General features: G+C 37.7%; 1 protein-coding gene across 9 annotated transcripts in view; it reads right to left on the bottom strand.

Moving 5' to 3' along the window:
• The window catches only part of NAV2 (neuron navigator 2), a 451,621-nt gene that overhangs the window by 117,380 nt on the left and 309,503 nt on the right, over positions 1–24,738 (bottom strand). For 7 of the 9 annotated variants that reach the window (XM_064512842.1, XM_064512840.1, XM_064512843.1 and 4 more), the window contains one exon: positions 23,243–23,400. In XM_064512842.1, the coding sequence (XP_064368912.1) occupies positions 23,243–23,400 (158 nt within the window). Of the gene's footprint in view, positions 1–53; positions 137–578; positions 599–23,242; positions 23,401–24,738 lie in introns of those variants that run through there. The other 2 variants (XM_064512844.1, XM_064512845.1) reach the window with 2 other exon arrangements.

Raw genomic sequence — 24,738 nt, 5'->3', positions numbered from 1 at the left:
CCCACCAGAACAAACAGCAACAAGCTCCCACTATGTAATTTACATTTACTTACTTGCTGTTTCCAAAAAAAAAAGAAAGAAAGAAAAAAGAATCTTTCTCCAATTCAAACCAAAAATGTGTCTTGCAATGTGCTTCCCTTATTAAGTCCATTATACTTTTCCATTAGCAAAAATACAGTATTATTTTCTAAGGCTTCCCTCTGCTTTGGCAAAATTTTTGCTGTCCAAGTTCAATTCTTAGAAAAACCTCAAACGTATAAAAATGCAGGAGTAAGGAAGAAAAATAAAACTGAAGTTGTTTCACTTGGGGGGGGGGGCGGTATTCAGCTCTTCATATGCACAAAGATAGAAGCAAAATCCGTATACAAACATAAACCCAATTGTGTCTCTATGCAATGAACCTAAATGATATATTATCACATAACTTAATCCAGCTGTAAGAGAAACTAGTGGCAGTAAGTGTAAGCCCTCCCCCTCGGTGAGAGCAAATCCGTCGTTTACTTCGTCCTTTGAACATTATTTGTTCTTCCTAAGAAATTAGTTCAGAGCCTAAAGGGAGCTTGAAAAATCACACTCACCTACCAGCGGCCACTTCTCCTCTGAAGTTTCGCTTTGCAAAGTTTCCTTTCTGGAGACGTTGCTCTCTCAATTATCACAAATATGTTTTCTGTTAAACTGCTCATGTTTCCAATTAACTTTTGTCATCTACGTCTGTTCGCCTGCCCAGCAGCCTGCTGGGGATTAACGGCTCTTACCTATATTTCCCTGCCCTCTAGCAATAAAGTAAACTGTGTATAAAGCTGCTTTCTTTTAATTTAAAAATCAACAGCAGTTGAGAGCGTACATTTTCGGCAGCACGAGCAGCCCTGTGAATTCAGTCCTGTAAATCATGAACCGCTGCAACCACACAGGGACTGTTTTACTTCACTTTCAGCTGCTCACTGAAGATACGGCTCTGTTAAGCTCTCATCTCTGATCCAAACCAGATCTACCAAAAGATTTAAAGCACATTCATCTTCATGACTTAGCAGAGAATCGGATTTCTAAGAGTATTAGAGATTCTTTAATAATAAACTCAGTCATTTTACATGGTTATGTACTAAGTAGGAGAGCAGGAATTAATGACACTTTCAAAAAATATTACTGAAGTTGGAAGATTTCCAAGACTCTGCTATTAACCAGTAACTACATTGGCTTGTCTTGCTAGTCCTGTTCCTATGGAAAACTATCCCCATGGAGGTGGAAGGAAGCAATTGCTGGTTTACAGGCACATAAAGGAGTTGAACTACTTCTACATTAGTGCTAGTCCGCTGACTTCAAGGGCATTACAACTCCTGTTTTCCTCTAGTACAGAAGGAAAAATCAAGCCACTGAATATCCCAAACGGTAATGCCACCTGGTCCTCTAGTTGCTCTGCCCCAGCCTGCTAAACTCAACCAGATGCAATAAGGAGGGCTGAAGAAGCAGTGGTGTAGGAGCTGCACCAACTCCAGAGGGAAGGGAAGCAATAACTCCCCCATCACGGTGCCCTGCCTGCAGGCAGGAGAAAGGAAGGAAGGTCAGAAGTACTTTAGAAGCTGTTGAAAATGTCACTCCCTCTGCTTTCAAAAGTTGTACACCATTGCTTTTTCCTGCATGCTTCTGACAGTACATGGCTGTTTAATTATTTTTATCTCCAGAAGTCCTTCTACCTATGAAAATCTACTCCCGACTGCAACACTGCCCTGTTGTCCTTTCACAAACTCTGAACAAGTAAGCCTTTGTCTCATTCTGTATTCAACAAAAGACACCTAGCAAGGTAATGAAATATCCATGAAACTCCCAATAATATGTCATTTATGATTGATTTGTTTAGCTTCACTTGAAAAACAAGAAGTAATTGCCCATCTCAGGGTCTGGATCCTTCTAGAGAAATTGAAAAGTCACAGGCCAAATGTGTCCCTGTCTTACAGTGATTAACAAATCTTGACACAAAGCATACCCACACCAATATATCAACAGAGTCGTCTGTGATTTGTGAACATACATGGGATGAGTTTAGAGTTGGGTCTAGGGATGAGATGTAACATAATAATCATATGGTATCATCATATTAAACATACAACTCATAATACAGTAATCATACCAACACAAGAAGTAATGGGGAAATGGACTGGGACAAGGTAAGGGTGACAGATTGAAATTCTCTGGTGAGAAAGCCATTTGCAAAGTAGTCCTTATTGTTCTCCATATACACATACAAGGCAGCAAGAAGTGAAGGAAGAGCTGTTTGTAGAGTCAGGTAGCGTAACATATGCATCATCTGCCTACAATGCAAACCCAGTTTGGGGTGATATGGCATTCAGGCCAAGAACACAGCCAACAGAACATATTTGTAAAAGATTTGTGTACTTTTCAAAAAGCTTAAACAAAAGCTTGAAACAAATACAAACAAGCTAAGTTGTATTTGTGTAAAATCCATTCTGCATTCAGTAGATCTCAGAGCTCACTTCAAGAGCCTCGACTTGAGCGGCAGCCTGCAGGTCTTATCCCTGAGAAAAGAGTTACCTGAATCCCAGGTTCTGCTCCATAACCTAGCTATGAGGTCTTCCTCTATCTCAAACACCTGCAGCTCAACTGTGGAAGCAGAAACTGAAGGCAGCCCACATCAAAACAGCCTTCATATGAGCAACGTTTTCTTGAAAGTGAATGGAAGATGTCAGCTCACTTGGGAAGAGAACTTTCCAACAGCCTAGGCGAGTGCTCTAATCCTTGGACTTTTGGGGAAAAGGTTTTTTTTGATCAAATGAAACAGCACTTTTCCCCCCCCCCAATCCAAAAGCATTCTTCAAAATTTCTTTCTAAAAGAAAAAAAAAATCAAGATCATCTTCATTTCTCCTTTCTCAGAACGTTTTCAGATTGTTTTTTTAATTTGGTTTGGTCATTCAACAAAACGCACCTCTTTTTTTAATGGTCTTCCCCAACCTCTACACATGCACACTAGTGATGTAGAATGAGTATAATGCAATTCCATTTAGAGAGCTACTCCTCATTTATATGCGTCAGAGAAATAAGGACCACAGTATTATGACTGTAACAAACAGAAAAAATGAACACATGAGGACATGAATGTGATTTTCAGTGTTTGTACGCAACATTTGCCAGAAATGATCTTGAAAAAAGTTGGATTCTACATGTTTGATATCAATGAAAAATATTTAGGAACTCTTAAATACATATCAAGTGGCTACACTTCAAAAAAGGAAAGAAGATATTTGCTTACATGAGTACGGTGGATTTTGATTTATCCTAAGGTCAAATACAGTAAACTGGAAATTCAAATTGAGGTTTTGTTACTTTGTAACATACAAAGTTAATGCAAGAAAAAGAGGTTGACAGTAAAACTCTCTCATGAAAAACAGCTTCAACTTCAGAAAACTTCAGTCTTTTAAGGTTCTCCATTTCTTTCTCACAAACAAGTCTGCTGGCTCTTTTACTCCTAAGACCAATGTCTTCCCTCGGTAAACGAAAGGGATTCTGCTGCCAGAATGTCGATTCAAATGCTAGGTTTCCTAATGAAGCTGTAACACCAATATGTGTATAATACATCAGCATGCAAAGGAGAAAGTTTTATTCAGCATAACATAGGCCCTCCTTTCATGAAAAGGAGAGCAGGTTTCATGCATTCTATTAATAAGCTTATTATTTCCCATGTGTTCCTTTGTTAGGGAGATATTTTCTTTCTTCAGCAACCTGCATTAACTAAAACTGGCTATAAAAGAAATGTTTTCAAAACCAAGCTACAGTCTACAATAAATAACGATCTCTTTCCTCTTTTCAAAGTCAAATGTTGGCCTGGAATCTATTTTGTTCCTAGTGTTCCTGTTGAAAAAGATGTTGGTGGTCTAGTTCCAATGCCAACACACACTGTAGCATGGGTAAATCTGATTTCAGCTGCTCCTGTAAAGTCTTAACTGCATCTGCAAACCTAGCCATTTGTGATGAAAAAAAGAGAGTCTTATGATTTAAATCTTCCACTGAAGTCTTTGAGAGCTTACATTACAAGAAGGTCTGGAGAAAATATATGCAATTTCCCATCATTTGTCAAGCTAAGTCTAAGCAAGTGTACTCTGATTTGCTATAAATGAAAACTTTCAAAAACAATCATTATGAGCATGAAAGGCAGCATGAAGACAAAGGATGTTTTCACAGTTACTTCTCCTTAGAAAGGTCAAGAACTTAACAGTATTTTTATTCATTTTAAAACGAGTAAGCTGTCATTTCTTATTTCACAGTTATGGGAAAAATAAAAAGTTCTCATGAAAAAATACATCTTTAGTCCAGCCCACAGATTAGATAACTCTAATTTAAAAGCAAATCCACAATCAAATTCTAATTTAGGAAGCAAAAGCAGATCTGCTCTATGACATTATAGTGTCAGAACTGTAGAAACTACTGTGCCAGCTTCATCATTTCCCAAGTAGAGAATAATTGGTCAGTCTTGACCCTTCCCATCCACCCACCAGAAGACTCTCCTTCAAAGTACTATGAATAAGCAGTCCTACAAAGAAAAGCTTTTTAGCTGAGCTATATCTTCGTCAGTGGTGATTTATCATGCTTAGCAACCCCCTGAAGTATGGAAACGTCTGTGTTTCTGCCAGGAGCCTACTAAAAAGAAGGAATTTTTCCATAATCAAAAACAAGAGCAGGTTGAGCAGAGCGTTCCTAACAAGAACAACGGGCACGCAGCCCTTTATCAGAATTAGCAAAACTTTTCTGATTCACAAAAGTTTCTATTTCAGTTGTAACACTATTGACTTTAGAGAGCTACAGGTGTGCTGAGCAGACTGGCTGGCTTGCCTGGGTCAGGGATATGGGAAGAGGCATGGTCTTCACTGGCCAGCTGGCTGAACCCTTGTACCATTTTTTTCTACTCTGAGCCACAACGAAAAGCAACAAAAAACATTTTCCTAAAAGCAGACTTCACCAGATAGGGAAATTCAGTGTAATCTAAGGGAAGACTGAATAGGAAACATTTTGCTTTGCTGAGGACAAAAACTTTGCCAAGCTGAGTGGAATTGGCTTCTTCAACTTCTGTCCGCTGGCTTTGCCTCTAGAGGTGATTCAGTTTATTTTAAAATGGGACAAAAATTACCTTTACTGCTTGACATATTAAGTTTTACTTCCTTCTGCCTTAACTACTTCTTCAACCCCCATGACAAGCTCTGTTACTTCAGTAGCACTTCTGTGTACTCAGTACTTCTGAAAACCAAAGTCTGTGGATATGTCAGTCATTAAACTTTCACATTTCTGTAAAGCCTCCAGTGTTCACATAGAGCTTCAGCATGTGAAACAACAGTTCTGTTGTCTACTGGTTCGTGTCACCAAGACTCAGCATTTTTGCTGAGCTGAAGGGAAACAGAACTGGAGCACAGGTAATCCTTTTCTCCTGTTGTCTTCACATAATTGAGTAAGACACTTGAATTCAATGTTGTTTTTGTTTAGTTACTGTAAAACTCAAAATGCTGTCCACATGACTGCCTAAGAACAAGGTTGGAGGGACCTCTATCGACCACATACCAGTTACACTATTATAAAATAATGAAACCAAGTTAACTATGCCATTCAAAATAAGCAGCACTCTCAATTAAATCCTAGACAAATACTATTCTTGTTCATCATTTTTTTCCCTCCTTATTTATACAAACATATGTCCCAGGATTTCTTATAACAGAGTTATTGAAAAGCATTAATGAATTCCAGGCAAGGAGCTGTCACTGAGTCTTTCACCTCAGCAGATGGAGTGGGCAATATGTACACTTAGTAGTCTCAGCCTGAAACATCTACCCTAACAATATGAAATATGCCATATACATACTGGTGGTCTGAAAAGTGCTCTTAGGACATATTGTCTATTGGCCTGTTTCAAATTTAGCAGTGGCTTGGAATGACCACAGAGGTAGAAATGTAGTCAGATTTTTAATGGAAAAAATATCTAATGAAATGCCCACTGACCAGTCAATCATGATCAAGCTAAACTACTTTTTAACTATGAAACATCTTGCTCTGCTCATTGAGAAGTTATACAACTGTCCAGTCGTAAAGTGGCAAGTATCAATGCATTCTTGAGCATGCATATTACGTATTTAAACAGATGAGCCAAACCAAATATCTGTCTGTAGAACTACCAATACTTAATACCAATACATAAATGTACAAAAATACACACCTATCTATTAAATTAGTATATCACAAACAGCTGACAGACACATACCACTTTATACACACCAGGATCTTTTTCATCCCATCTCTCTGGTCAATGAAACTACCCTGTGCTCCGTGATCTAGTGGTGTTACCAAAGTTCTAATAATAGGAGTGGAAAAAAGAGAATTAGTAACTTCACCTTTCCCTCCTGGAACAGTCACCAGTGGAACAGCCCGGACATGATTTATTTGTTTTTTAGCATTTATGGGATCACTAGGCTACAGCCTGCTTTGAAGGAAAGAATGATAGCATATTAAAAGCAAGACTTGAAGAAAGCAAGCTCTGTTGAGTCCATTGTATTTGCTGGTGGGAAATCTGTGGCAGCAGATCTTTCAAATCAGGACCGCATGCAGGTAACAGTCTACTGTTTGTTACAGTGGTGGGTTACAGTGTTTGTTACAGAAGGATTGGGCCATGGCTTTAGACTTACCCACTTCGGAGGCGGTAGTAGTTCTATAGCACTAGTTCCAAATCTTTAGGTACATTTGGTTATGGACAAGGAAAAGACAAAGGCTCAGCAAAGAAGCCACAGATAGTAGGGACTCAGAGAGGCTGAGATAGAGAGAGGAGGCTTCTACCAGTGTGGTAAAAGCATACTGGCACTTACAGGAGAAATCTGGGACATAGTACTACTTCTGTTTTCTTTCCTATGATTTAATAGTGAACTTTCGTTTCCAAGGCTGTTCTTCTGGCACAATTCACCCAGCAATAAATTTACAAGAAATTGTAAATATTTATTTTAAAAGGAGACATCTAGGAACTGTAAAGGGCATGAAATGCTTGGCCAGCTCTTCAGCTGGTAAAAATTAGTGTAGTTCCACCTTTTTCAATGGCACTATGCAGATGTACATTGGATGAGAAGCTGACTTTCAAGGTTACACTTTACTTCTAAGCTCAGGGCTTTTATCTTCATGAATTGTACAGTGAAGAACATGTCACTTGCTAACTTTCTTAGTTTTTTTTCAAAGGCTTTTTTTTAAATACAATTTTGTCTTGGTTTAAACATTCCTAAAGGTTATACCAACTATGGCTAAGTTTTGTGATATTGTACAGCTCTATTTCAGTTGCAATTAAACCTTCAGCCACTCTTTGTTTAGGTAAGAGGACATACTTTGAAATGCCAAATTCACCCAGTTAAACCACTGTAGGATTAAATATGGGTATGATTTACTGCATACTTGTATCTTGCCCTATAAATATGCTGTACAGCTTCTTTTACTCTGGAAGTCTGTCATATGGGCAAACACCCAATATAAATATGTTGTTAAAGATTAACTAAGATGAGGCACTTTTTTCAAAATGGTATTTGATTAGAAAAATGAAAGGCTGCAATACGCCAGGATATACCTGTCAATTGTCTGAAGACAAGTATTTCTTTCAACACTAACAACTCTGGTGAGGTGCACCTTACGACCTAAGGCAGTGACCTTCTCTTTGGGGAACACAGAGGACATTAATACATTGGTAAACTGGAGAAATAGTCATAGTCAATAAGGTTATATTCTTTAAAGTCTACTGAAAGTTCTAGACTTAGACAGGAGAAATTAAATGCATAGATATAAAAGGTAAAATTATTAGCTATGCAGCAATACAGCAGAAAAGAGTTACAGTAGATCACAATTGCACACATATATAATATGACACTAAGGAAAAACAAATGTCTTTGAGGAATGTATTGTGAGTATCTTATGTAAGACATGGATTGTAACTATTCCATTCTAGCCAGCATGGGGGTAAGACCGGCGGAGTACTGTGTCCAGGTCCAGCACCTCAGTCACAGGGACTGATAGACTGGAATGAGGCCAGAAGAGATCTAGACATACAAGAGATTTATCACAAATAACTTTTGAGAAGAATATTGAAATAGTAGAGTTTGTTTAGTCTAGAAAAGAGAAGACTGAAGGGAGACATTGCAAATCTTCAAATATATAAGGACTATTATAAACAGGACAGATAAATTTTTCTCCAAGTTCCTCAACAGCAGGAGGAACAACAATGTGCTTAAATTTAACTCAGCAGAATTCTGATTTGATATTAAAAAAAAAAAAAACAAAAACAGCTGCAAGACTAAATGGACACTGGAAGAGATATACTAAGGTGATTGCTAAGTTTCTGTCATGAGACATTTCAGAGCAGATTAGCAAACACCTCTCAGGTATAATTACAGTTGATTTAGCTTCAGAGTTGGAGCACAGATTAAATGACATCTGCTGGTTATTCACGGACATACTTCTATAAATATAACATGCTGCAAAGCTGTCATAATTTTAAACACAGTTCTTAAAACAAAAGGCTTATCTGCACTGCAAAGTTATGACTTGAATTTGTGTAATGATACTGGAACTAGCTTTAGACTAAGGGTTATACCGTTATCCTGGACCACTGTTGCCTTTGCAGAGATCTGGATTGCCATCACCCATTTAAAATGGGTTTACATGAGCCAAACTTTCAACTTCAATGTAGGCAGCCCCACAGAGAAAGTCAAACACTAGCATCATTACGGGATTGTCCCTAACTCACGAAGAGAAACCCTGGACACTTCGCCTATACAACTCTAATCATAATCAAACTATTAACTGAAAACCTACAACTACCACATTTCCCAAAATACTAGAAAATCTGTTTCTAAAATTAAGGGCACAAATTATACTCAAGAAATAAACATTGTAACATCCAATTCTTTTACGCAGAAGCTATTTACGCATAAATATATGAGCTACGGCTTCTAGACCTTGGAATTCAAGCCCTATTCAGGCAAACAAGGTTTGCAATGTAAGTTTTCCCTTGCAAATAACACACAAAAACCAAAATCAGGTGTTTTCTAGCTCCTTTCTGTGTCTGACTTAGCGAAATCTTTAAGTGATGAGCAAGGCGAGGAAGAGCAAGGACTTTTGGAAGAAGCAACGCTGATGAAATTACTATCTCCTCTTCCCTCCACCTTTTCATGTCCTGACCAATGAAGGCAATTAATGGTAAGTACAGTTGTTGCAAATGAAAAAATATATACCCAATCTCTTCTTTTTCCTTTGTGGGGAAAAAGGGCACTCTCAAGATCCTGCAATTCAGAATAGTAACCAAAATGAAATTTCTTCAGAGTTTCTGCCGGGATACTTTGGGAGCTCAGTGCCCCTTAGTGAGAGCAGCACCCACCTACTTTATCCCCAAATGAGTAATCAGAGGATCTGACAATTCATCTTTGTGTAAATCCCAATGGTGACATAAACCAAAATAAATTTGATAATGTAATTATAAAGGACCAGAAATATCCTTCATGGATTTCCATTAAATTTTAAGAGGGAGGCCTTATGATCATTGTACTGTATTTAAGAATAAAAAAGATCATACTGAACTTCTGATAAATGCTGTCAATGGAAGGTATATTTAGAAAACAGGATAGGATTATTCCAGCACCTGCTTTTTGGTAGTGCACACAGCAGAACTATCAAAAATGCCAACTATTCTGCATATGTTCATCTGAGATTCTGGATTTTTCAAGACAAATTACATAAAAATTCTATCATCAGACTGATTTACAGAGAAAATCATCAGTCAGAAATAACTTTCAAAGCAAATAGGACAAGATACAAAGAGTTCCAAAAGACATTTTCTCAAAAAGGAAAAAGGCAAGTCTTCTTCCTCTTTCCTCCTGAAAAAGTTATTATTTAAACATACATCATGTTTCATTAAATACTCCACGTTGTCTCAGACTTTTAGAATTAGTCCATTAAAAATGCCACTAAAAACATTATTTTCAATATAAAATCATCTCCACTGTTGTTTAAATTAAAGCACATACTTCATTATTATACTAAAGCACATACTTCATTATTATACTAAAGCACATACTTCATTATTAACTATCCTCAAACAACTAGCACTTCTTGACTGCCAGCAAGTGGGAGCATAGACACAGCACTCCAACCACTGGACAGAACATGCTATTCACTTCGCACCTGACCTGCATGAAACACTTCTGCACTTTTAAAATGGAAAGACTGAAATTTGTGCCATTATTATAGTCTCATTTTGTTGAACAAATCACACTCATTTCACAGTAAACATCTGAAAGGGTGGATAACTTACTAAATTAGTTTCAAAATTTACGCACTTATCCCTCTTTATAAAAAATTTCCACTTTTGTAGTCCTTTTAATCTTAATGACTGTTGCACAGTCTTATAAAGTCAACACATCAAAAGTAAACATTAGATTCATACAAATTCTACAAAGAAAGAGAAAACTAAAAAGAAAATTGAAAATAAGCTATATATAGAACAGGAAAGAAAGAAACTGTTCCAAAAATTCAAACTACAGAATCTTTTTTCTAATTCTATACAGATGATTTTTAGTCATGAAGGAAGTTACAATTGTCAAAACAAAACAAAACAAAACAACAACCAAACTTTAACTTACTGCTCTCTGTTGCATACTCCGACTGTTTCATTCTATAAAATCACTTTCCAGGTTTCTGACATCCATATACTATTCAGAGCATAATCTTTCCATCTCGAAACTTCCACTTCATTTTGTCTCTGGTGAACAGTTAATCTTTCTGCCAGTGCTGGTTAAAAAGACTTCCTCCCTCCACCTCTCCCCCACCCTCTCTCAACAGCCTCGCAGAGCTGGGCTCAATGCTAGTGCATTTGGCACAGTTAAAATTGATTTCAGTGATGATCCGGCAGTTTGCACAAAAAAGGGTCAATGCCTTTTCAAGATCAATCAAAGTATATCAGAGTTCTCAGTTGGAAATCACAGTAACATACTGCAAATAAAGGACATTGGTTGAGATACCAGGCTGAATTTCACATTTCTGTCTTATTTAGTAACACGTGCATTTGCCACCATATGTTGCCGAGACCGACTTCACGGAGAGCGTTGTGAAGACAGCAAATCCTAAAAGCTGCAAATTAACTTTGTGGACTTGTATGAACACTCTCTTCTATAATATATCACACACTTGAATACTTCAAGACTATTCAGTCTTTGGTTAGTAAAAGATATTCAAAAAGCTAAGACTCATTATAACAACTGCTGTTTAATAGCTTGTATTAGTTAGCAACATTACGGTGACCTTTTCAACAGATCAGGAGGGCATCACAGGAGCTTGTTAGATTGCTTTAAAGAGAGACCACGCTGCGCTCTCTGAAAAGCTTTCCTCTGTTACTTCAAGATAGTTTCCAGACGAACCGACAGCAGACCCAGATGAACTTCCAAAACTGCAGTTGCTCAGTGCGATGCTGATAACAGAACTTTCCTCAGTGCTTAAAACCCAGCAAGCTGAAAGCCCAGGCTGTACACTAAGCCACCCGAAAGATCCCATCTAGAGGTCCTACTTCCATTTTAACTCTTCCTATTCAGCCAAAGAATGAGGGCTAATAACTCCTCTTTCTGACCGCTAAACTTGACAGAACTACTGAGTACGACTCCTAGATTATGTGCAGATTAATTTACCAACAGTGGAAAGTTATTTTTTTCTCCCATCATTGAATGAAAATTTCATAATATGGGTTCTGGTCTCTATCTAGGCATCAAGTTGATAGGAACTGGGGACAATACAATTAGTTTATTTAAACGTTTTTCTGGAGGAAGATAGCAATTTGAAATTAGTTCACAACACACCAAGTTAATCATTAACATGCCCAGTACTGAAACGTTTACACTGCAGCTGACTGCTTGAACTTCACCTGATAGAAGGATTTAATGGTTGTTTTGTTTGCTTTGAAGCAAACTGTGATGAAGTAATTGAACATTTCATTCTCATCAGTGTCGTGCGACTGTCTCAATCACTAAATCCTGAAAGGACTTGTTTTTCCTTTGGCAAGGAAACGGGGCAGAGGAGGAGGTGGTGAGAATGGAAATAGGCTGACTGTGTATCTTCCAAGTGTAATGGAGCAACTTTGCAGCCACCCAGGTGGCCTTTTGCCAGCTCTGCATCAAGCCAGCTCATCGCCGCTGGAGTCAAATCTGACATCTTCACTCCCTTGATGACAAGGGCCGCTATCCCTTCAGCCAGAAGGCTCCTTCAGGTTCACATGCAGCATCCTGCACTGAATACTACTATAAATGGGTAAAAACCCATTGAATTCCTAAAAGGAATCTCTATCAGGCTTTACAAGTTTCAGTGCTCTCTTTTCACAATTTTTTTTTTTTTTTTTTTTTTTTTTACTCTTATACTATTATTTGGCACAGAGGGGATAGTCTGCTTTTTGTCTCTATTTATTATTGTTAATTTATTGAGAGTGGAGAAACTGCAGGAGCAGAACATAAGGGGCTCCAGTGAGAAAGATTCTGCAACCTCAGAAGACAGAACAACTGACCATCCTGCACTTGATATAGGAGCCAAACACAGTCACTTAGAACATGAAATATTTCATCCGATTTTATGTGCAGCTACAGAAGAGGGCCTGTCCTCCATTTTCACATATTTAAATGAGATAATTTTAATTCAGGAAAACTGTTGGGGTCATCTGAGTTGACCTTCAGCATAATATAGTTCATAGAATTTCACTCAGTAATTTCTGAGCCAGATCTGTAATCTCTGTCTTAACATCAGCTCCATGCAGACATCAAATTTTGACTCATTTTGTCTAATTTAATCTGTTTCAATGGTTAATCACCCTCATTCTTAAAATTTGCATCTAGTTTGTGCTCTGAATTGCGTTATTTTCAAATCCCAAATAAATGGCTACTTACGTGCTATCTGGTGAGGCAATAAAGAATTTTTATTACTATAAGTCTTGTTTCCATACAGATATCCCGTAGATAAAAAGGAAGTAACCTTTCTTTTAAATGAAGAACATAAATTAACCTTTTAAATACTTAACTGCAAAAGAATTTTGCCAAACTTCTAATTACGCAGTGCTCTTTTCTATCTCTTGCCCAGCATTCCTCTTTTTCAAAGGCTATGCAAATGCTGCTGTAACGCTTTCTGAAAATTTTCACCTTCAGGATATTACCCACAAGAACTCTAATTGATTTATGCATATTTTAGCTGTGTTAGCAGGGTTAAGATGCCCACACCAAGTGTAACATGGAGTGGTTTGAGTAGCTCTGCATCACACCACAAATCTACACAACAGACAACAACAGACCAGAACCAAGCATCAATATACGAGGGGAAAAATGGAACATATGAACAAGAAAGGCACTAGGTGACAGACATAATATTAGAGATTTAGCTGGAACTATCAATCCTAGAAGAGACTTCAATTTTGCATTGCCTTTCTCCCTCTCCCTCCTCCAGAGTCCCTTAAATAAGTCAGAGTCCCTGATAACTGTTTAGTCAAAGTCCACTATATATTTTTTAAAAACTCTAAGTAACTAAGTATATATTTAAATCGTAGAACACACAGAAAAGTCTAGGTTTGGAGGCACCTCTGGAGATCATGCAGCCCAACCTTCTGTTGAAAGCAGGGCCTTAGACAGACTAGCTCCAGCGAGGCAGATTCCTCCACTTCGCTGAACAAACTTTTCCAGTGTTTAATTGTTCTCATAGTGAAGAGGTTTTTTTCTTATTTCCAGATGGAATTGGTCTTGAAGCAACTTTTGTCTCTTGTCCTGTCACCATGCATCCTTGTGAATAGAGTGACTACCCTTCTTGTGTTAAAAGGCTGTGATTAAATACAAATTATGCTCCAATTTAAAAGGGATTAGCCGAAATTTAGAAGAAAGGAAAGAAAAGCAGTATCAGCCAGGAGAGCATATGCTTCTCCTCTCCTGCACACACAGCTTATCCATACCTGGGAACTGGGGCGCACAGAGCTACGGTTATAGCTGACTCATCAGGATCCAATTTCAGAACTCGCTCATGAGACTTGCATTGAGGAAGTTTGCAGCAACACTGCTGTTAAAGCAGTCTTATTTCATTTGAGCACACAAATCTGTATGCATACATTCATTTTTTTTCTAATAGTATCTATTTTTGAGAAACTTGCTGTCACTAGCACTGCCTTCTTCATAATCTGGAAAATTAACACGTCATTTGACCTCATGCAGAAACAGTCTAATTTGACAGAACTTTTTTCTGCTAACATTTTACCTAACATTTCCTTTGACTCCAAAGGAAAAGTGTCATTTTTCCCACAGACTTCTACTGCCCTCTGTAGGATTATTTTAAGTAAATTATTAGGAACAAACAAGTAAGAACATAAAAAGAAAAGGTGTAAGCCTATCAGTGACATTGCTGTACCAAACCATGCAACATCCCGGAAATGGCACATTAAGACAGTGACTCCTATAGCTTCGTAAGTTTAAGGTTTTAATTTTATAGACTGGATACAAATAAGGGAGGAATAAACAGGATATCATTGTGATAACACAATGCTATCAGACTCCTGCGTCTGCAAAATGAAAACGGAGTGCCTGAAGATCAGTGATGTTGAAGGTATTCAGAGCTAGTGAAGAAGGCCCAGCATTTTGCAGAACTGAGCATCTGAGGCATGTTGAAAAGGACTCTCAATTGTGAGTAGCTATGTAAACTGCTGGGACAGATCAATGACAGAATTCACGTATCAAGCTCCTTACTGAAGTTGCACGCATCATTTTTTTTAAGTTTCATTTCTGATACTACCTAGGATACATTTCTGCTGCTTCTTCTTCCCATTGACAAGAAAATAAATTTGTAAATAATTTTATTTAGAAAAAAAATCTAAATTGGACAGATAAATACAGTTTTCCCCCATTTTTTATTTGGGGATCATATTAGATTATTAGAAGGATAACTAGTAACTAGCAATTCACATATAGACATAGCAATGCATAGCTCAGGCATCTGTTTAAATTCCTCAGGAATGTTTTTAATAATTAACATGAGTTCAGTGCTGAGATTGGGTGGTGACAAATGTAGACTATTTACAGTGGTACAGGACAAAAAAGTAAACCAAAGGTGTATTTAAATATGCATGGACTAAATAACTTTGACAATTCAGATGCGAATTACAGGGCTCTAATTACATGAAGGGATTATGATGACATCAAAAATCACAAGCCTGAGTGGTTCATTTTTTCCCCACAACCTAAAAATGTAATTAGACTTTATTTCCATTTTTCTTTTTGTTAGGAAAAAAAAAAAAAAGCCTGTAAGAGCAATTACACACATTAAAACGCCCTGCCTAGATTACTACTTCAGTTATAAATGGCTAATCACTGTGAAAATAAGTAAAAAATTTACCACGCTGTGTTACCATTTTATGATATAAGGATTGTAAGCACTGAAATTCCTATGAGTTTGAAGGGAATTTTGCATAAAAGTATTTGCATATAGAGTCTAGAGAAGTAATCCACTCTCCGCTTTCCTCCAATTACTTTCTTTGATTTTAATACACAGGGGCTAACTCCAAAAAGTGAGTTAAAATTTTTACACCCTAACCTTAAAGAAGGAATCCATAGGACTGAATTAGGTGCCTAAGTTGTCCTTACAATATGAGAGAAGAAGTATGCTTATCGAAACTGGTGTCAATGAGCATGCCTAGTCTGAGAAAGCAAAAGACGACAAGATCATCCCTTAAATCAAGATTCTGGACAGCAGCAAGTCAGCCTATCCTTCCTGACTTCAGGCTTTCCTCTGGAAATGGAAGCAGGCTCACATCTTCCATTTGTGTTATGGGAAGTTATTCCTCTTTTACACTATATGCATATACACACACATATAGGTATACACATATATGTATACACATATATATATGTCAGAGCACTCACCAAAAACATGGGAAATATACCCAGGCTTTATGCACTCCTCAGCCACAGTCACCTCAAACCCACATCCACCCTGGCATCCACAATTTAAGCTGCTGGGAATGAAGAGACTCTCATTCTCAGTTGTAAGAAGCTATATCACTTCATAAAAAATAAAAATACAAAAAATGTATGCAAAATTCTTGGAAAGACAGAACTGCATCATCATTTTGTGGAGCATGGCTGGAAGACAGGAACCACGGGTTCTGCTCCTAGCTGGTTCCTGTAGATTAACCTGTGTCTGACTGACGACCCATCAAATGGCTTGAGGGTCCAGGACTTTGCCTGCTGAACGAGAGCCCCACCCCAGCACTACACATCACCATTTCTTTCGCTCCTCTCATGCGGTCACCTTGGAAATTTTAAGCATCTAGAGAGTTTCAAATGTGCAAACATAGTCACTCATACACTTTTAAGGTATTAGGTGGTGTCCTTGAAGATCTCACTCGTGGATTTTTACACTTAAATCCCACTGTGATTCCTGAAGACCTTTTGTAGATTGCATGTCACTTCATGATAGACAAGTTTCGCTAACAGGGGAAAGACGTGTTTCAGTAGCACATGTAAAGACACCAGAGTTGCAATACTGAATCAGTTCTTAGAAGCCTTACTGTGTAGTAACAGGACCAGCAAAGAATGCAAAATGACATGTTTAATAATAATAAAACTGAAATTCACAATTCACTGGGTTACATGTTTCAGCAAACCTATATACTATGCCTTTTGTATGCCATAAGCATCCACTGATTTCTGTCTTCATTTTTGAATGCCTTACTTGAGATTTCCAGATTTGGCAGATTAACAGAAGCAGCGAATAGCCAAAGGTTTAGACAGATTGAATTAATGTTGCAAGAATTCAATACCTTTCCAAAAAATCACACTATAACCCTATCATTTTACATGAACAAAACCTAAACATCCAGAATCAGTAGTCATAAATCAATTTTACAGCTCAAGAGAAAAAATCAAATGTATAATGCAAATATAATTTCCATAAAGCACCCCCAACCCCCCAAATAATAATAATATACCAATATTGTATTATTTTAAATTGCTTTACAGGGTACAATTATTAACTGTTGCATTGAAAATTAAATCATATGAAAGTTGAATGAGTCTGTCATTAGAAAGTTGTAGCACTCCTGAGATGTGAATTTCTTCTCTTATTTGCACACAACAAATTATTCTTATTTGGCCGACTGTTACAAACTTCTCTAGGGGTGTGTGTGTGTGCACATTTTTTTTCCATATCCAATTAAGTGTCCACAGGCATTTAACCTTCTCAGAAGTCCTACTTCACATCTTTCTATTTTAGATTTCTTACATGTACAAGTCATGGTAGTGATATTTATTTATGTCACAGAATTTGTCTCTGCATTACTTAATCACTGCTTGTAAGAGACAACTGAACTGAACTGTGTTTGTAGAGATAATCCACAACAAATAGTTGTATTTTGTGTGCAAAATCCCCAGATCAGCCCATTAAACATTGCCTCTCCCCCAATTTCTTTTCTTTCTAAAAAGAAAGAAGCCAAACAAGTGCTTTTTAAATGCTTTCATTAGCTAAATTGGCCTGTACACTCTTGGGCGAGGGGCAGAGTCAGGGTTCTCATCAACCTCATATTTACATTCTTCCAGCTAGGAAATAGCCTGAGTTCATTAACTGCTGCTTTCTCTGTGCTCAAAGCCAGTGAGATTTGACTTCAGAAGAGCTTTGGGGGTTATGGTCAGTTTTATTTTTTGACTTGGACTTTGCACCCCGATTTCCTTCAATGTTTCCAAAGATCACCTGGCAAAATCAATTCAAGGCCTAAAGTCTGGGACATGCAAAGCCCTGCATCATTCAGGTGATCAGACCAGGCAGTCACAAAGGGCTCTTCTGCCTTTATAATCTATGAAAGGCTACACAAGTACAGTATTTCTAAATTTAGGAGCAAATAAAACAGAACATCTCATTTATGTGTATTTGTTTGCTTATACATATGTATGTCACAATATCCACAAACACAGAAACATTCAAGAATCTCTTATTGTTATACAACGATATAATAGTTTTAGATGTTACATGAATCCTTGTTTATTGTCAAACGGATAAGACAATTCACATTTTCTGACCAATATCCCATATTTTGCCTAAGGAAATGAGACTTATATGACTGTGTCTGTCAGTCAACTTTCTCCTCATAAGTTTTGATCTCTTTGACCAAATTTGACATTGTGTTCCTATCAGTTTCCTGAAAATTTTGCACTTGGGAAAAAAACCCAGATTAGTACTACCACTGAGAAAAAGCTGCAGAGTTCAAGTTCTCTCTTTCATCTGTCCTAGCAGCTTACCAACCATGCACACATGCAGATCATCTAGCCAAGCAATAATGCCTCGGGACCAGCCACATCGCACGCTGCATCTCGCCAATACAGTAGTTAGGGCACACTAGCAGAGGGGAAGAGTATTGACAAGGAGAAGATAGAAAAAGGTTGGGGACATACTACATAGGAAAATAAGGTTTGTTTAGTTCCACCACTCATGCCATAACTTGCTCTGTGTTTTTCTGTTTTTCTGTTTGTTTTAACAGAAAGCCGAATACAATTCATTTGGAGGTGAACATTGCACACTGGAGAGACAGTTAAGCCATTATTCTTTACATAATATACTTTATAAAAAAGTAAAAATAAATTTCAAGAATAGATTTATCAAGGTAGAATGTTGTTACTTATTACCCTATACTCCTATTTTCTACTGTAAATGTAATTTTTTTCTCCTACAAGCTCTGATCCAGGTGATTCAGAATGGCCCTGGAGGATGCTGAGGACCCTTCATTGCCATCATTATGAGGTGGGGTTTGGGCTGTAATTGCGAGTTCCGAAACCTAATGAAATTCAGTCATAGGACATGAGCATTTAGGGAAGGAAAAATACAATTTCCTGAACAGAAACAAGCATGAGAACCACAGGCTAGTTGGACCAGACTAGTGTTTTTGTCTCATGCAAAATACTCATTACTGCACTTACAGCAAGGAGACTTGAGCCCAAAGGGCAGGACTGCCAAATCACTGCAAGAAGATAGTTACAGCACTGAAATTCAACACTGATCTATCTTTGTAAGTGCAATGACTTTGTTAAAAATAACAAATTAGCTGCCAGCCTAAGCTAACGATTTGACTGTATCAGACGAGAATGAATTGCTCAGTTGTCACCAGTTATATCCACTTTTAAAACTCCACTGATAAATGCTGCATTATAAAGCTGAGAAATACAAACTCAAGCTAATGAGTGCTGTCAAATTACTAACTTAGTGAATGGACACAAAGTCAGTAAATGTAATTCGAAGCAGCAGCTCCTCAGAAAGAACATTGTACTTAGCATTTCTGATGTACTGCCCTACATACAACCAGTCTCTTCATAAAACTATAGCATGTTCCTGCTTACAAACCCTCTATTAAATGATCCTTGAAATTAAATCTAAATCACATATTTTTGTAATTTAAAGCATCATTGACAACAGAGGAGGAAAGGAAAGCAATGGAGCTATTTATCACATAAAAACACCAAGGAAACCTCCAGTGGTCATCTTCCATTCCCATCAAACTACTCATCAAAATGTCTTCTTTCTGGATTAATTTTCTACTCTCCCTTGTCTGGGTTTGATACAAAACGAAAAGAGAGTTTCAAGAAAAACTGGCACTTGTGAAACATATTTTTGTGTGTGACTTCAGGACATCAAGTCACAACAACTTCAGTTATACTGAAGAAGGAATATACCTTTCTCAACCAAAGGCAATTTTTTTCAGATTGTGAATGTCATCTGTTTAACAACATTTAAGGACTAATTATTATGTTACTCTTAGAAGGATTCCTCTTAGAACAGAGAAAGCCTTTTAGAGGTCCCAACACCACTGCCATTTAGACCCCACCACGTGCTGCCCTTTCCGAGTGCTTGATTGCCGTACACCGAACTGTTCAAAGAGCCTTAGAGTATTCCTAAGGAGATACATATGAAATTAAATCTCTATTTATAATTTACATTGTTTCTTTATTCTTTAAATCTTGAATGGAAGCAATTAATGTTAACAGTTACAACAGAACCCAGGCCAGGCCTAGCGACATTTTAAGAAGAGGCTCTGCCAGACGTATACTCCCTTGTCAGCTGAGGGGAACGTGCAGCGCTCATGCCAGCAAAGAGGAAAGGCTGCTTCAAGAGCATCTTCGAAGAGAATAACAAATCAGGTAAGGGTATCACCCAAATCCCTCCCTAGCTATAAAAGTATCTAGGATTCTTCCTGCCATGCCTCTCTTGAAAGAGTCAGACCTTCAGGGCTCAGATCCTTCTCTCTTATTTTTGAAACCTGTTTAGGGTTTCATGTGTGTGCCTTCAGCTGAACTAGCTGAGCCTCAATCCAGATGTTATGCTATCCATGATATGAAAAAGGTCAGACTGTGACAAATCTTTTTAATTTAAATGAACAAAAAATAAAGAAAAAAAACGAACAGCCAAGTTTTAAAATATACATAATCAAGGCTCTTTAGTGCTCCTATATAGACTTGAATTGGATCAAAAAATCAAATCTTTATATGAAATGTCCAAAACTGGCTTTGACTGGTAAACTTTAATGGAACAGAATGGATGTTCCAGCACTTCTTGACTGCTTGTAACAGTACAGCACAAGATGGGATAACAGAGAGAACTTGGCTGGCAGGAAAAACTTACAGTGACACCTGTAACTCTGAGAAACTATAATCTATAAACTAAATCTATAATTATCCTGGTTTTTCAACATCCTAAAACTGGGAAGTGAGTATAGCCAGACTAAACAAGAGTGGAAACCAGCTGACACTGTGCTTCAGTCACGGCCTCAGCTGTTACCAAGGGCTGCCTTCCTGTTGCTTCTCCCTTTCTCTTGCACTATTTTTTACTGTCAGCTTCTCATTTTGCCTTCCCATAGTTTTCCTCCTGCTGCTTTTAATCTAGTGAGACTAACTCGACTGACCCGAACAGCTTTGCTTAAGAGAGTTACTCTCAAGCTGAAGCCAGAACAGCAGATAAAAGTGACTTCTTAAATAGCTCAGCACTGGTATAAGCTTGCCAGACTTCAAAGTAGCTGGTAAGGCCATGTGCTCGGTCTTTCTTTCCTCAGCAACTATACTGCAAATAAAAATTAGAATCGCTCTATCAATATCCTGTCTCTTTCCAGGCCAGAGACAACTGACATTATCTATACAAAACACTCCAATAGGGAGGCAGCCAAACCAGTGGACCTTTGAAATATGTCTTCTGTGTCCTGCCCAAAGTCACAGAGGTACCATATGCCTCTTTTTGCCCTAATTATACTTAGGTGTAACTTGAATATAAGAAAGAAGATTGGCTGGTTAACCAACAAGCTGAGCTCTACTGCAATTAATGCTGTCACCTACTGACAGCTGATGCTGCAGAAGAGCTTTCACAATACGGCTGAAGCAGTTTAAGAGCTCAGTTGTTGAACGGGACAGTCGTGCTCCGATTTTGTCTTCTGCTGCTTCCTTGGCTGGTTTTGGCCTTGTGTTTTTGTCTGACCCTTTGATGAGCTGACCGAGTTCAGCAACACAGCAGAAAACTAATCCAAAAAATGAAAAAGTGAATGGATCTCTGCTGCTTTTAGGGAGCGGAGATTAGCGAGTGGGTCAGATGAATGTCGTCAGAAAGAAAAGAGAGGGATCATGCAGAGAGGAAGAGAAGCGAAAACAAGCCCACAGGGAGATGGAGTAGACTGTCCTTTTTAGTACCAAGCCATTATAATATTGCCTGAGCCACCTTGTAAAAGCTCATTGTGAGCAAGGAGCATCTTGGAAGGCGGTTTGATAAAATTAGAAGCTACAGTGAAAAGATCTCTTGATAGTACTTATACTGCAGAATTCTGCAAAGACACAGTTACAAATTATCATTTGTGTGTCATGGCTGAGAAATGACTATGCTTAACTGAAATCAGACAAAAGAGTAAATCTTAAAAGAAAAGTCGCAACAAAATATAACCGTTCCAAAGTTGTGAACGCTGTGAAGCAATCAGGCTTGTGGAGTTCATTTTACAATGGAAAAGTTATTTGGGGGAAGAAGAAGGGAAGCAGACCGCACTGCTGTTGACATTAGCAGCTTTGTCTTGTGAGAGGGACGGTAGAAGAGAGAGAGCAAAAATATTAAAGAATCAACAAGAAAGGAGGAACTACAAAATGAGGAGAAAAACAAAAATTGCTCATGCTGAAGCAACTACTATTTTAACAGGTACAATCTGTATCACTGTAAATTGTCACATTTAATTCTACCAAGGACCTAAGTTTGGCTTCTAGCAACATCAAATACAAAGAGGGAATTTATTTTTCTGCGTCATAAGGAGCAGGAGAGTTAAATCTCAATGGTAATATGAAGGCTATTCAGGCAAACATTCTCTCAGCTATCTGATTTTTACATTTCAGGAGTACTGAACTTCAGAGAATAAAGAAACTGGTAGGTGAAATTATTTTGTAAAAATTTGCTAGAAAAAATACAACGGGTTCCATAAGTTTAGAAATAATTTGAATATCTATACTGGAGTCAAATAAAAAGATAATACAAATTTTCATCTCTGGAATACTGAATCAATGAAGAGTGCTCCATTCCTAATTATAATTCAACAAGAGGCTGATCAAGAATATCGGAAATTAGTAAAGTGATTCCCCTTATCTGCAATTAGTTTCAGACTGAAATTAAAGAAAGACTTTTATCAGGGTGTCATAGGGCCAGCTCTAGCAGAGAGAGATTTCTTGCTTTATGTTATGATTAAACCAAGTATATTTTGGGGAAAACTCAAATGAACCTGCGCACTGAAACTTCACAACTGCTGGCATTTAACCTGTTTTTAACCATGTTTTCATCCATTTTAATAACGATTTGTGTATGTGAGAAATGATCATTCATCTATCCTTTAATATAATTGGCACACAAGCTTTTATACCAACTCTTTGCTTACTACCTACCATGAGGATAGTATCTTTTTCCACTACGATCATGATAAAAACTTACCCACTTCAGTCAGAATGAAACAGTTATTAAAAATTTACTTGGAGGACATGCCACTTACTTTAGAATAAGCATATAAGATTAAAGACCAAATGAAAGCTCAACAAAGATTTCATTGCAAAGGAACACTTATCAGTTTGAGATAGTCGCACAACTTCTGGAACTCCATGGAAAATTCAGTCTCCCCTGAGGAAAACCACACCTAAGAGAATTTGGGGAAATACCAAAATTTCAAGCACTTACCTTTCTCGTTGCTACTTGTTGGTGTTGAAGGGGGAATTCCAGGCTTCGATTTGTCATAATTGTTGAAGCTCTGGCTGCGTCGATTGTTGGCACTAATAGAACCACGAGTTTTGGCCTCACTGCCTGCAGTGGACACCCTCGTGGTAGGGCCTGGAAGTCTGATGAAATAATTACAGTCAGATGAAACACATAAAAAAAAGCACCCTGGGAAGGGCAAGAAACTACAGAATACCATGCATAATCTGAAAAGAAAAGGATCAATACCATAAATATATGCATATGAGGTTTTATAAGGAACTTTAAGAAGCTGCAACACATCCTAGATAAAAAATATATGGTGAACAAACTACAATATGAACTGTTTTACATCCCGAAAAAAAAAAACAAAACCAAACTCTTGAGTCAGATACTTCAATAGCTTTCATGTGAATTTTCAGCTCAAAAAAAAAATTCAGGATCTAATTCTGAAATTCCTGCTTAAGTTGGCTAACAGTGGACTTGGCAAACAGGCTAATTGTTTCTAATGGACTAAACACAGACTACACTAGACTGCCTAAACTGAGTAAAGGTATTATAATAGACCCTCCCTACATACATTTTTCTTCTCCAGTGATCGTTAATGGTCTCCTGCCATAAATCTTGTAAATCAGAAACAGTTGCAGTAAATTAAATGGAATAATACCACTCGCAAAACTGGTGCAAGGTTAAGACTAAATGAGACTACTGTTCTTAAACCAGGTTGCTGAACAGGGCTATACTTAATTTGGAAACAAGAGTGAGACAGAATATGGCTGCCAGCTTAATAACTTGGCTTCTCCTTGTAGGGAAGCACATTACACCTGCGCTCGGAAAGCTGCAAAGCCTAACAGCCAAGCCCTGGAAAACAGTAACTTGGGCCTGTAAAATCCTGCAGAGCTCAAGTTTCATCTCTTAGCACAACTACTTTATCCATGAGCAGGTATAAGCCTCTGGTTCAACAGAAAGAGGATGCCAGCAATCTGTTTCAGGGAGGGATTTTTGAACATCGACTGCCTTTCCACACCATAGTCTGTATTTACTAGTTATATCTTACAGAAAATATAGTTAGGATTCTGGCGTAAGTAAACAGGAAGGGATATTTCCTTTATGCTTTTCAGGCAAAAAGAGAGGGGGAAGAATTTTGTAAAAAGCCTAAAAGCCTGACAGAATTAGGGAAGCAGCTGGCATCACATCTCAGAGCAATATGTGTGCTTAAGTCCTTCATAGTCAATGTTCCTACATACAGTTTCAATGTTTGCACTGTGTTTTCTGCACTAATGAGCACAGATTTTTATATTCCAAATAAACAAAATACAAAAATATTAAATATTTGGTAGTTCCTCAAAATACACACTGAAGATAGAGAAACAGCTCACTATTTTAAAAAGCAATGACATCACATTGAAGAGTAAAAGAATCTGCTCACATCATATACAGTAACACTGAAAGGCAAAACTCTGCTGTCTTTGTATTTTCAG

Source organism: Dromaius novaehollandiae, chromosome 5, assembly GCF_036370855.1.
Source record: "Dromaius novaehollandiae isolate bDroNov1 chromosome 5, bDroNov1.hap1, whole genome shotgun sequence".
NCBI classification, from domain to species: domain Eukaryota; kingdom Metazoa; phylum Chordata; class Aves; order Casuariiformes; family Dromaiidae; genus Dromaius; species Dromaius novaehollandiae.
Note: the sequence above shows the minus strand (reverse complement) of the source record. Positions and strands in the feature narration are given on the sequence as shown.